General features: G+C 37.7%; 1 protein-coding gene across 1 annotated transcript in view; it reads left to right on the plus strand.

Moving 5' to 3' along the window:
- TUSC3 (tumor suppressor candidate 3) overlaps positions 1-15,055 on the plus strand; it is a 114,316-nt gene that overhangs the window by 54,454 nt on the left and 44,807 nt on the right. Inside the window, exons 5-6 of the mRNA XM_045821385.1 lie at positions 2,356-2,496; positions 2,616-2,705. Of these exons, the coding sequence (XP_045677341.1) occupies positions 2,356-2,496; positions 2,616-2,705 (231 nt within the window). The remainder of the gene's footprint in view (positions 1-2,355; positions 2,497-2,615; positions 2,706-15,055) is intronic.

Here is a 15,055-nt window from a genome sequence, read left to right on the forward strand (position 1 = left end):
TGTCCGTTCAGGTTCTCTTTGCATTTTTAATTGGAGTGGTTTGTGTTACCGTTGTTGAGTTGTATGAGTTCTTTATACATTTGGGATATTGGTCCCTTATTGGAGATGTTGTTTGCAAGTGTCTTCGCCCATTTGGTTGGTTGCCTTTTTGTTTTGTTGATGGTTTCTGTTTGCTGTACAAAAACTTTTGGTTTGTTCTAGTCCCATCCATTAATTTTTGTCTTTGCTTCCCTTGCCTTTGGGGTCAAGTGCACAAAAGCTCCTCTGAGACCAAGGTCTATAAGTTTAGTTCCTATCAGTTTAGTACCTTTGTTTTCTCTTATGTGTTTTTTTGTTTCAGGCCTTATATTTGAGTTAATTTTTGTGTATGGTGTCAGCAGTCTAGTTTCATTCTTTTACATATGGCTTTCCAGTTTTCCCAGCACCGTTTATTGAAGAGGCTTTCCTTACTCCATTATTTGTGCTGTCTTTATCAAAACATTTTTTGCGCCCCGCTGGTGTGGCTCAGTGGACTGAGTACTGACCTTTGGACCAAAGGGTTGCTGGTTGGATTCCCAGTCAGGGCACAGGCCTGGGTTGTGGGCAAGGTCAGGTCTCCAGTAGTGGGTATGCGAGAGGCAACCACACATTGATTTTTCTCTCCCTCTTTTTTTCCCTCCCTTCCCTTCTAAATTAAGTAAATAAAATATTTTTTAAAAAAACATTTTTTGCTCATATACTTGTGGGTTTATTTCCGGGACCTTAATTTCGTTCCATTGGTCTGCCAATACCATACTGTTTTGTTTACTGTAGGTCTGTAGTAACATTTGAGGTCAGGGAGTATGACAAACTCCAGTCGCTCTATTTCAGGCCCTTCTTGCATCTACTTATCTGCCCTACCCAGCACTTAATTAGCCATGTCTCCTTGGAGCCTTGGTTTCTTTTAGCGGTGAATGTTATCAGAACCAAGATCTGTACATACTGTGAAATCATGAGTCCTTATGAATGATATCTCCTTTTGAAAAGTAGCTTTTGTGTACATCATCATGAAAGTGAAAGGACAACCCACAGAAGGGGAGAAAATACATACAAATCATTTTTCTTAAAAGGAACTGACATCTGGTATATTTAGAGGGCTCTTACAACTCAATATATAAAGATTGTTTAGTTAAAATGGGTAAAGGATCCAAATTAACATTTCTGCAGTAAAGTATACAAATGCCCAATAAGTGCTTGAAAAGATGCTCAGTATCATCAGTTATCAGGGCACTGCAGTTCAAACCAGAATGAGATACCACTTCACACACAAGGATGGCTGAAATCAGTGAGATAATATATGTTGGCAAGTAAGTGGAAAAACTGGAACCCTCATATACTACTGGTGGGAATGCAAAAGAGTGTCGCCACTTTGGAGAACAGATCGGCAGTTTCTCAATCTATTAAACATAGAGTTGCCATAAGACCCAACAATTCCATTTCTACACATACACCCGAGAGAAATGTAAACATATGCCCCTACAAAACACTGTGTGATAATGTTTATAGTAGCATCATTCATAATAGTCACAAGGTAGAAAAGACCCAGTGACCTTCAGCTGATTAATGGGTAAATAAAATGAGGTATTTGCATGCAATGGAGTATTCACCCATGAGAAGAAATGAAGTATTGACTCATGCTACAACAAGGATGCACCTTGAAAACATTGTGCTAAGGGAAATAAACAGTCCTGTTACAAAAGACCACACTTTGCATGGAAGTCCAGAATAGGTAGATCTGTCGAGACAGAAAGCACATTAGTGGTTGCTTGGGGCTGGAGGGTAAAGGAATAAGGGAGTGAATGCTAAAGGGCCTGTACGGGCCTCCCTTCGAAGTGGTTCTGATCTTCTGACACTGACTGTGGAGACGGTCGCACATGGTGGTGTATGTGCTGAGAACTATTGACTTGTACAGTTTGAACAGTGCGCTGTGTGGTGTGTGGGTTATGTCTCAATAAAGCCCTTTGTAAGAAGCCTCTTTTAAAAAGTCCTAACTTGAAATAATACAAATATTATACCCCGACCTCACCTTTACTGTTTACTAGATGATCCTATATATTCCATGGATTAATCAGAACAGCTCTGGGTTGAATTCAAGTAGGTGTTGCATATATTTATCCATATTCACCTAAAATGAAGAGTGGACTTTTTACATAGCCATGAGATTTTAAGGTATATATTTTTTACTTCAAAAGAGGGAAAGGTATGTTAATGCCAGGTGTGAAATTAAGGTAGCCCCTCTCTAAATATTTGCATTGAAGTTTAGAAGAGCTTAGAATATGGGCAAGAGAAGAAATTAGTATTTTTCTTTCACTTGAAATTTTCCCTGCATTTTTGCAGATTCGCGTGTTCAGACCACCCAACTACTCCGGCACCATTGCCTTGGCCCTGTTAGTGTCCCTCGTTGGTGGTTTGCTCTATTTAAGAAGGAACAACTTGGAGTTCATCTACAACAAGACTGGTTGGGCCATGGTATCACTGGTATGTTATCACATTGTACTTTTGTTTCCTATTTTTTGCAAAATAGCATGAGTTGTATAAATTAACAAAATGAGACGGATTATTACTACAATGGAAACACATTGCACCCTGTTTTTCAGTGCATAGTCTTTGCTATGACTTCTGGTCAGATGTGGAATCATATCCGTGGACCTCCGTACGCTCATAAGAACCCGCACAATGGACAAGTGGTAGGTGCATGTCCTAAGCATCACCATTCTGAACTTCAGTTCTGCTTTATGTAGGAATCAAAGTATGTGTATTTAGTAAGAAAGGATTGTGTGGGTAAGTCGTGTTCTTTCTCTTATCACTTACTACCTCTGCCGTGTACATATTAGTGTAACGACTGTTCCAGTTTTGATGAAAAAATCAGTGTACCTGCAACATCAAACTTATATGCAAACACTGGTTTTTCAATTTTGTATATACTGCTATGGCAATAATATATAATGTCACAAGAGAAAATAGGAATAGTTTGTAGGCAGTGTCTCATCAATGGTAAATTTAATTTCAGAAGAGATGGATTAAAACAGTATTAAGAACTCTGGCAGTCACTGTTTTAGAATTCTAGGAACTGTTTGCCATGAAATTAAAAGTGAAATTGATGTGTAGTTAAATCACTAGCAGAGTTCACATTAGTAACTGCTACTGAATTCACATAACTTAGTTTGTTGTCTTCCCTTTCCTTTTGGTTGGTGGGAAATACTGTAATAGCTCAATTCTGCAAAATACTGTTTTTGAGGCTTAGGTTGGTGAAGGTTAATAGTCATTTCAAAATGTGCCTTTATTTTGGAAATTAGGTTTTGAGAGAATAAAGTAATGATGTGCACTGTGTCCCCATCACCAAACTTAATCGATTACCAACTCGTGATCAATAGAGTTTCGCCTGTTCTCTCACCCAGTTTCCTTTCCCTGCCATTGGATTCTTTGGAAATGCCATTTCATTTCACACATAAATATTTCAGTAGATGTTTCTAAAAAGATAAGGTCTTCTTTAAAAGTCATAACCACAGTAACACTATCACACCCAAAATAATAATTGCTATTTCTAAAACTGCAGTTCTGAGCAGAGTAAAATGATGTTATAAATTCTCTATAGATATAAATGTATATAATGGAAGCTTATGAGGTTTTTTCTTCATTACTTATGAAGTTTTTATCTCATTGCTTATAGTACTTTATATATTTCTAATATTAAAGAAAGCTAACAAGTTACATGTATTTCATCTTTCTACATTGTTAGTGACTTTCTCTGAACTTCTTTTAGAACTATAATATAGGGATATCATTCAATTTGTCCTTTGTATGTTCCCCCAAATACCCAATCAGGTGTTAGGGACTAGTTACAAATGATCAGAGTTATGGTTATTGATACTACATAATGATGTAGTCTCACGTGGTCGTGAACATTTTCAGATTTCTCCTGCAGGTGCCAAGGGTAGGGGACAACATGGGGCTCCTTGGGTAATCAGCTGCCATAGCAGTTCCAGTGTGGTTTTTGCTATTTGTATATGTATTTGTATATGTTTTTGAAATCTGTCATTAGAGAGAGGAGTAATTTGAGTGACTTTAATATTCAAAATTAAATAATAAAATGTCAGAAGCCATTGTTGAGCAGTGAATTACTGCCTTCCCTTCAAGGTGTTCCACAAATGCATTATTATCATTTTGCTCGCAGAGATTGGCATGGCCTTTAGGAAAAGGCACTGTGAGGCCCACACGGCATGTTAGTAAATACATTTTTCTATGCTTTTAAAAGGGAAACACTTTTAGCTTTTCTGTATCTTAATAAAAAATAATAGAGGTGATGAACTTTATGTCTATAACCAAAATATTTTAAAGATAAATTTTGTCCTAAGCTCTTCATCCCCTTGTATTTAAATAGAGTATTAGGAATTGGAGGGGAAAAAATCGTACAGGTCTTGGAAATACAGGTATTTCTTGCCACAAAGACGATCGCATGAGTATACTCTCAACCAAAGAGACATGGATGAAGAGTTTGAGGTTTGTGTGAGCGGTCGATTGTAAGCAGTACCGACAGGGCCAGAAAGCCACCTACATAGCACCCTGGACAGGAGAGAAGAGCTTTGCCCGTTAGTGTGTAACTCTTCATTTGTTCTACCTTTTAACAAACTGTAGCAAAACTTCCTCCTTTTTAATATGCATCATGTTAACATACATTGAAATAGGAAATTGTTTAAATTTTGTTTTAACAAATTGATTTGCATAATTTTTTACACTACTGGAACAAAATAGAAGATTAACTTTGCTTCATAAAATGAAATGGTTACCGGTTCAGGATTTTTACTTAAACAATGCTTGTCCAGTAGAATGCTAGTAGTAAATGTTTTCCTTTATAATACATGTGTTTAAATTTCAAACTGTAACTTGAAAAGTAGCACTGTCCTTCTTTGGTAACTTTCATATTTTAAACTATATATTTCTTGAGAAATTTTCATGTAGGATTTATGTTTTTGAAAATAACTATAATGAGGCTATTTATATAGCCTTTCCAGTGATATAGAATAAAATTTTACAAATGAGGAAGAGTAATATTGCAAGAGAAAGTAGTAAAGGTGAGATCAGAAGGGTGTACAATATAACACAACTAAGAGTCATTTGAGGAATAAGTTGATAGTAATTAGACTACATTATTTTGAAATACAAAGTTTACACATGATATTATTAGTAACAGTAGTTAATATTTAAATCTTGATGTTAAAATCTATTTTAAATTTTTGATAGAAGTCTAAGGGTCTTAAATATATAAATCATGGGTGAAACCTAGTATTTTCTGTATAGAGATTGACTAATTAAATTGGGGTAAAAGATCACGAAATCTCCATAATCTTGACAATTCTTTAAATTAATATGGGTAAGAATTAATAAGGCCCTAAAGATATGTATGGCCAGATGTCATCCTAGAATGTATTTCTCTAATATCTGCTTTTCTCTAGTACTCGATTGTTCAAAATATTCTTTGAAATATGATGCTTTGACTTCTTTATTTCAACTTCTTTATTTACAATTTACTTTCTGATTATAAAATTAATAAGTACTCATTATGGAAATTTAGAAAATTATAAAATATTAGGTACCAGTGAAAGCCACCATCTTATCAACAAGAGTGAGCATATTATACAGTTTAGCAAACTGCCTATCTATAGCTAATTGATTAGAGAATTCTGTTGCATTTAGCTATATATATATTATATAATATAATATATATTAATATATAATATACTATATGATAAATAATATATATTATAGTATAATATAGTATAGTATATAATATTGTATTATAATTATATAATACACATAAGTTATATAATTATATATATTATATATTATATTATAGAATTACATATATATAATATATATAATGACATATGATGATGGCATATATATATATATATATATATATATATATATATGATGACAAATATGAGATGTAGAATACTAAAAGCCAAGCTAGACATCCAGAATATAAGCAGAAAGCCTAAATGGCCACTGAAAATTGAATGGTCTTTTCTTACATTAAGCAAATATTATATATGAACCACTCTATATACACACAGTTTAACAAAGGGAATGCTTGCAGTGTATATGTTCCCAAGAAGAGGCTGTACAAAACAACAGCCAAACAGAAGTGAAGAGAGATTTTTCAGGGTTGAGGTGGTGGCAGACCACAGGTACCTGATGCACCTCTACTTGCATTTTTGTTGAAACACTGATATTCATCAAAATGCAAAACAGGCAACAAAATTACAAAGTAGAGCTATTAAGTCAAAGTGCAGAACTTCCATTGACATCAGATCAATTGAAGTAGACACTGGTGCACAGTTTTTTGCATTTGTAAACATCAGAGTTCATTTTACGCTTTCACCAGTATGCTTACATCTATTTTACTTATTCCCAGAAGTTTCTGGATTCATTTTTGGGTGTCACAACTGTGGGGCATGTACCCACTACTTACAGCTAGTGGTAGAGGCCAGGGATGCTGCTCAACAGCCTGCAGCGCACAGGACAGCCACCCAGCAAAGATTCATCAGACACAAAATGTCAGGGTGTTAAAACCGAGAAGGCTTGCTGTAGAGCTATAGAGAGGCTGAAATATAATTTTGTTGTAGATATTTCACAGCCAAGGAAACCATCCCATCTAGCATATATACTGAAAGGATCACAGTGACTGACCTACAGTGTAATGTTTAGAATGGTTGTATATATTGAATGCCATCAGTAAATACGATTGATATGTAAATAGTTTGGGTATAATCATTTTTTTAAATATACCTTAGAAAACATGATTTACTCTGTGACATTTTATATGCTTTAAAAGAGGTTTACATAAGAGCAAGTGAAGTCTTTGGCCCACAAAGTCATTGTTAGGACAAACCTGAAGTGTTCAGGCAGAGAAACAGAGAAAGAAAACAGGGCTGAGTTCTTCCTAAGTGCTGCCTCTTACCAGCTGTGGGATTTGGGGCAAGTTCCTCTGGTCCTCTATGAAATGAGTCTAATACTACTTTTCTTACCTTGTAGTTGTTTGAGGTAAAATGTGATAATACACGTACAAGGACTTTTGAAAGCCTTAGTTTGAAATGGTTCTTCTCCAAACCAAAGACAGTGATCCGAGGGAAAGTAGTTTCTATCAGAGGGAAGGAAACGTGGGGTAGAGGTGGGAGACCTAGTCCAGAAAGGGGAGGCAGTCAGAAAAGGTGTCAGCCCCGCCGTGGGGTCTCAGGAGCCCCTGTGGAACACAGGTGGTGCGGGGAGCTGCGGTCCCCATCAGTCGCTGGCCGAGTGCTTTTCCCTGGGAGGGGCATGGCTTCCCCGGACTGGCGGGCTTCAGCTGTGCTTTGCGCACGGAGGGCGTGGCGGGGGCCGGGCACATGGGCAGGCGCTCACAGGCAGTGTCTGCTGCACCGTCCACTGACACGCCAGGTTCATCCCTTTGTAGTAGATTGCTCAGCAGAGGAAAGAAAACATGAAGAAACCGACTTTTGAATTGGTGTTTTTCAGATGCCACACTCTGGAAGAAATAGCAACAAATAGTACTCAAAATGTCTCATGAACTGTGGGTGGTTTTTAAGCCAGTATCATATGTGTCTTGTAAATAGTCCTTAAGGAAAAGTGTAAAAATATATACATAATTTAAGAATATGTATACCCATCAGAAATGACTTTATCCTTATACACATTTTAACAGTTCTTACACAGGTGAACAGATCATGTGTTTCCTTATAGAAGGTTTGTTACTGATGTTCTGTCAAGAGGGCCTGTGTTTTGAGTTGTATTTTCCAGAAGTGGTAGGTATTGTAGTCCTCTGAGCTATTCGTCCCTACTGCCCATTCACCTAACAATCAACAACATGCACTTAGGGAACCCCGGTCAGAGCGGCCCGTCGTTTTCGGCCATCAGCAGAATCAGCCGGTACATAGCGGCCCGTGTCGTCTCTGCACCACTGACTCTAGCTGGAGTAGTTCTGTTTTCTCACTGGACTGAACTAACTGGGTCAGGCCGGGGGTTACTAAGACTGTGGGGGACGTTGCTGGGTCTTCATTTAGCTATTTGTCTTTAAAATATTAAACATATTTGTAAGGTTGGTGACTTCACACTTTCACGTATGAATTGTGGGGTAGAACATGTCTAGATGAATCTAAAAATGGTACCAGGGTTTAAGTTTCACTGCGTCAAACCTAAAATGGTAAGTTAATCCAGAGAAGGTGAGAGCAAGTAGTGGTGCAGGCGGTGCGGTGCTGTGCCGACCTGCAGGCCTGTCTGTCTGTCTGTCCCTGTGAAGATGCTGTGGGAGGGCACAGGTGCTGACGGTCCACTGAGCGGTGGGAGAGTCATCACGAAAGCCGTCATTGCCGTGTAGCTAAAGGGAAACTGGACAACTAACTGTAGAGTGATGCGGGCCTTAAAGGCATCTTCTGTTGTTAAAAAAAAAAAGCCATTTTAAATGAAATGCATTTAATGAGCTAAAGCTTATACTTAGGCTACAACTCTCAACATAAATTTTTTTAGACATTTGTGTTTTTATCTGCTGCCTGAGGATTGCTATGGGTTTACCAAATATAATCCAAAAGTTTTCGCTGTGTTATAACTCAGTTGTTAATAAAGCTAAGAGCTGTGTTCTACATGCAGTACAAAAACATTTTATTGCAAAATGGCTTGCGGCTTAATCTAGAATTTATCCTGAATGGAATGATTTTTCTGTCTCGGGCAGGCGTGACAAGCAGCCTTACACTTTCATGCCTCAGGATTTTGCGTGTGCTAGTTCTTTGAGGCACATATTTTAGTCACAAGTTGAAAAATATATAGGCTTATTTAAGCTAAATGTAATCATTTTTGTATACAAATATTTACAGGAATGTTCACTGCTTTCATTGTAATCATACCACCAGCAAAGAGAATGTGAACATATAAACAAAAATTTTAAACAATCAGAAAGAATACACTAAAGATATGCAGAAAGCTTATGGTAGAGTTCACCACTGAGATCCCGCCCTTTAATTTACTCATTATCTTCCCATCCAATAAATGTTTGTTGAGAGCCCATACGATTCCAGGTAGCGTGTTTGCCATGGAAGTCCAGATACACCACGGAGCTCAGAGGTGGCGGAGAGAAGACGGACTGGCCCACTTCCAGTCGCTCGTGCCTCACTACTGCCTTGCACGGAATTAGGAGGCAGAATCGTTTTAAGATTTGTGTTTTCAGTACCACGGTCACTTTGTCGCTATGGCTCTACATCTTACCTCTCGCAAGTTTTGCCTAACTTTTTTATTCCTTTTGATTTTTACATGTTTTTCGTCTGTCTTGCTGGCCTTGGATGAAACTCCTTGCCTTTGTTGCCCGCGTGTTGCCGCTGTTCAGTGCCTTCTCTCCGTCTGGTTCTGACTCCCTCCTTCACAGTTAATTGTACGCACTCTTGGTCCTGACCTCTGACCTTCTCGAGTGCCAGCTTTGGTAGCCAGCCCACACTGCCGCTCTGCTTCCTTTTGAGACTGGCGTCATCTGTGACCCTGGCAGTTAATTGAGAAGGACCATGGGATTTGTGTCCTTATGTCCTAGCAAAGCATTTCACACATAGTAAATGTTAAATCTGTAATAGCTAAAGAGATGAATAAATCTTTCTTTGCAAATAAGAACTCAAGTTATAGTTTTAGCATTAACATTTCAAAATGTTAAGTATATCTGGGAAAAAAATGGTTTTCCCCCCTGTGGTGGGTTGGTAGTTTGTAATTAAAACCTTGAAAGCATATGCACAGAAGGAGAATAAAACTAGAAAATGAGAATGTATTTTCATTTGTCAGACTTAATCTGACACAGTTAAATATTCTCTCTGAGAATCCAGAATCAGTGTGATTTCAGAGGGGAAAAAATGGAAAACAAAGGGAAGACAAGAAGAATTGACCCTCCCACAGAGAAAGGGATAAATTACTTGTTAACTGGTTCGTGCTGTTCAAACGTTTTCCAATTTTGGAAAATTATTTAGTGCGCTGGAAAGAGTAACGTACTAAATAGACCCCTGGGGCAGTTAAGCACCAAGGAAATTATTCTTGTGCTATCAAAATTAATTTAATTATATTAACATAATTCATAACGAGCATATACATACCAGTTTCAGAAAAGGATTTTAAAGTTTCTATACCCTCAAAAAGAACATGTAAATTTTAATAACTCAGTATTTCTCATTCAATACATGTTTCTCAAGCATTATTATATTTTAAGTATAATGCTATGGCAGTCATTGATTTAATTACAATTTTCATAAACTTGGATGGAGTTAACGTTAAAAATGATCACTTCAACATTCATATTATCTGCATTATCTTTAAATTAAAAGACTAGGAAGTACCAGAAAATTTGTATGAACTTGGAAGAGTAGGTGACGTTACAGTGTGTCTTAGTGAATGAAGTCAAGGGGTCAGACACACGGTGACGGGAGGTGTGACTCCGGGTGGTGGGCACGTAGTGCAGTACACAGGTGATGTATCAGAGAACTGCACATGTCAAACCTGTGTGATTTTTTGGTTTTGTTCTCTGCATTATTAAGCATTCCTTTTTCTTTTTTTATTGAATTAGCTGGGATGACATTGGCTCATAAAATTAGGCAGTTCGGAGGCAGACTTCTCCGCATATCCCGCTCCCGCTCTGTCCCTCCACAGTCGCCGCACTGCTGCTCTCTGTGTCTGTCGGTCTTCTCTTCTCCTGGAACCTTTGTAATTTTATTAACCGGCGTCACCTCATTAAATTCAATTAAACAGGAAAAAAATAAATGCCATCTAAAAAATAAGTTTTAGTGTTTCTGTATATTGAAGGAATTTTCCCCCATAAAGTCTTAAACGCTGCATGTCCTAAATGTCATGTATATTTATCAGAACAGAAAATATACTGTGTCCTTCTTCTATTAAAAAGCCACAGCATGATTTTCTCATGTTGTAGAACAAATTATACTTTAGTTATAAATAACTTCTAAAATTTCAGAATAATTAATAACCCTCCAGGGAAGAAGCAATAGATATGCCTTAGAGAAATTTATCATTATTTTGTATCTATTATGATGAACATTTTAAAATAACAGTAGGTGTATGTGTCTGTCTCCCTTTCTGCCTTTTCCTTTACTTTTCTCTCATCCATTTTCTTCCTCTCCCCAAATATTACTAAACTTTGGTTTCATTTTAGCGAATAGCCTAAAACATATATGAGAATGGGGTGCAGGTAGCATAATGAGTCAGATGTATTTTATTTTCTGTTGATTTTGGTTTCAAGTGAACACATAATACATTTTCTTTTATTATAAGTGCTCTTGAAGTGACATTACTCCTTTCTTTACACTTCAAATGCCATCTTCCTCTCTCCTAGCTCAGGGGTCACTTTTTTATGTAGTTTCTTATGACATTGGATGCATATGATATTCTCCTGCTGTGAATGGCCATGGTAGTTATTTGTCTTATTTATTCCTTTCAATTTCATGTCATATGTTTGCATAATCATGTCCACTAACAAAATGAAATGATCTTGACCACAGAGTAAGAGTATTCCTCATCTTTATAGCTTTCTTTATAAGACTATATAGATTTACAAGTACATGTACTCTAGCTTAATCTCTTTGAAAGGATTTAGACTTATCCAGTGGATATTTAATGTATATTTACCCCAAGCTATGTGTTGAAATACAGAATTTATCATGAAATGTTATAAAACTATTTTTAAATATCACATGCTTCTACTACAACATAATCTTTTATCCCTGAGTATAAAAATAGTTTTTAAAAACCTGAAGTTTATAATATTCTAAAGTAAGCCTTATCCTTAAAATGAATTTTATAATAGATGTACTAGCAGAGCTGCTGCGTTAATAAAGCAAAAGTCCTTTAATTCTCTCCCCAATAAGCAATTACTGTGGAGAACAACCTTTTATTTCTGCCAAGTAAAATTGTTTCTTACATCAGTTCTTGCAAGAATCTTTCAAAAGCTCTAAAAGTTAAGTAACATTACAATTTTCTTTCACTGAAAGAATGAAAACAATATTTTAATAATAAAGGGAACATAATGAAATAAGTAGTCACTAACTATATATTGTGCCTGAAATTTGCTTTGCAGTAAAGTTACTTATTAAATCTTTGTGTTACAGTTTCAGTTCAAAATGTAAACTGCAAGTCTTCAGGAATGCTTTTCACATTATATGAGATTGCATCACACTATTACACTCTTTAAGGTACTTATCAGTCTGGTTCAATTTAATTGAATATGCAAACTAATAACTACACTTATTTTTATATACTCAATTAAATGGGACCAAAGATGGTACAGGCTTTAAAAAAAATTAATAGTACCTGAAAATGTGAAATAGTACCCAAGAAAAAGAACAAAATGGAGATGAGCAATCTATCGGATGCAGAGTTCAAAGCACAGGTTATTAGGATGCTCAAGGAACTCATTACAACATAAGGAACTTCAACAACATAAAAAAAGACGCAGGCAGAAACAAAGGTTACACTAAGTGAAACAAAAATTTATGGGGAATCAACAGTGCAGTGGATGAAGCTGAGAATCAAATCAATGATTTGGAAAGAAAGAAGATAATAGCATTCGATCAGAACAGCAAGAAGAAAAAAGAATTAAAAAAATGAGGTTAGGGTTAGGGAGCCTCTGGGACAACTTCGAATGCACCAACATTAGAATCATAGGGGTGTTGGAAGGAGAAGAGGAAGAGCAAGAAATTGAAAACTTACTTGAGAAAATAATGAAAGAAAACTTTTATAATTTGGTGAAGGAAATAGACATTCAAGTCCAGGAAGCACAGAGAGTCCCAAACAAGATGGATGCAAGGATGCCCACTCCAAGACACATCATAATTAAAATGCCAAAGGTTAATGGTAAAGAGAGAATGTTAAAAGCAGCAAGAATAAAGGAGAGAGTTACTTACAAAGGAGTTCCCATAAGACTGTCAGCTGATTTCTCAAAAGAAACTTGGCAGGCAAGAAGTCACTGGCAAAAGTATTTGAAATGATGGAAAGCAAGGACCTACATCCAAGATTATGCTATCCAGCAAAGCTATCATTTAGAATCTATAACCTAGATTACTCTGTTCAACAAAGCTGTCATTTAGAATCGAAGGGTAAAGGGCTTTCCAGACAAGGTAAAGCTAAAGGAGTTCATCACCCCCAAACCATTATTATATGAAAGGTTAAAGGGACATATTTAAGAAAAAGATAACAACCATGAACATTAAAATGGCAAATTCACAACTATCAACAGTTGAATCTAAAAAAAACAAGCAGAACAGAAACAGAATCATAGATATGGAGATCATTTGGAGGCTTCTCAGTTGGGAGGGGGGAGGGAGAGAAGAGGGAAAAGGTGCAGGGGTTATGAGGTACAAAGTGGTAAGTAAGAATAGACGGTGGGATGTTAAGAACAGTGTAGGAAATGGAGAAGCCAAAGAACTTCTATGCATGACCCATGGACATGAACTAAGGGGGGGGGATTACTGGAGGGAATGGTGGGTACCAGGTGGGGGGGTGCTAAGGGGGTAAAATTGGGGCTACAGTAATAGCATAATCAATAACATGTTTGAAAAATAATAAGAAGAAGAATGAATGGGATGAGCAAACAGCTCCTCCAGCCTTTGGAGGAATCGTGTAACAGTTGCTTCTGTTTTGTCCCACTCAGACCAACAAAGCTCCGATGTATAGAGCCAAGTATCAAGGCAGAAAAGCAGGGGCTGCTATTAGCAGACACACAGTGAGAGTGATTGTTTTTTCACAGAGACCAGCTCGGAGGAAGACTCATCTGATTTCTCCACTGTTGAAGCTCACAGCCAGCACAGGGAACCATGGATGCCCTACAAATTTTGCCAGCTTTCACTCTGTTGGCATTTGCATCAGCTGATGCCAGCAGCCTGAGTTCCTTCCCGCTCTGCGAAAGCCCAGAAACTGCACCAGCAGCCATCCCAGGCCTATGCAGCTGTGCAGTGTAGGAAGGACACCAGCATCTGCCCCTACTCTCACAGGAGGCTAGGAGCTGTGCTGGCAGCCACTTTGGGGGACTGCAGTGCAAGCTTAGACAGCCTGTTAAGCCTGCCAAGCCCAGTGGCCTGAGCTAAAGACACATCATTCCCCTCGCCCCCACCTAGTGCCACCACATGGTCCACACATGGAGCCCTGGACCGTGAGGCTCGGGGTGACAGCAGACTCCGTTGGGTACCTACCCACAAGTGAAAGGCGACTTCCCTTATCGAAGGCAGTCTGTGCAATTTGGAAGAGGCGACTGCTTTTGCTTTTAGGTATTTTTAAATTTTATTTAGTGTATTGCGTTAACAGTGATTAGTAATATTATGTGGTTTCAAGTGCACATTTCAAGCATATACTCCAGCCACACCACCCTGAACTCCCAGATCTCATCTGATCTTGGAAGCTAGGCAGGGTTGGGCCTGGTTAGTCCTTGGGTGGGAAATGACAGCTTCTTGAATTGCTTATATACCTGTGCAGCTCTTCAGGGATCACAAAGCGTCAGGGAAACATGATACCACCAGAGGAATACAGAAAGCCTCCTGTAACCAGCCCCAAGGAAATGGAAATCCAGGGAGTGCCTAAGAACAGAATTTCTTTTGTTGTTCTGAAAAATATTCAGAGCTGAAGAATAAGATGCAGAACTAAAAGAGCTGAACAGAGAACTTTTACAGCAGACTTGACCAGACAGATATATCAGTGAGCTAGAAACAGATTAATTGAAATTACCCAATCAGAGATATAAAACAAAAGTAGACTAAACAAAAGAATGAAGAAGTCCTACAAGACCCACGGGACAACACTGAAAGAAATAATGGGTGGATCCCTGGAGTCCCAGAAGAAAGGAGGAAACAGCGGAGGGAAGCTGAAAGCTTATTTCAATAAAGTGTAGCTGAAAACCTCCCAAGTGTGGGGAGAGATTGGGACATGCAAGTTCTGAAGCTAATTAGTAACCCCAAAATTTCAGTAAGAAAAGATATTCTCTAAGACACATTCTAATAAAATGTCTAAAATGAAAGAC

The sequence above is a fragment of the Phyllostomus hastatus genome, unplaced genomic scaffold (assembly GCF_019186645.2).
Source record: "Phyllostomus hastatus isolate PE091 unplaced genomic scaffold, TTU_PhHast_1.1 phas_scaffold_46, whole genome shotgun sequence".
NCBI classification, from domain to species: Eukaryota; Metazoa; Chordata; class Mammalia; order Chiroptera; family Phyllostomidae; genus Phyllostomus; species Phyllostomus hastatus.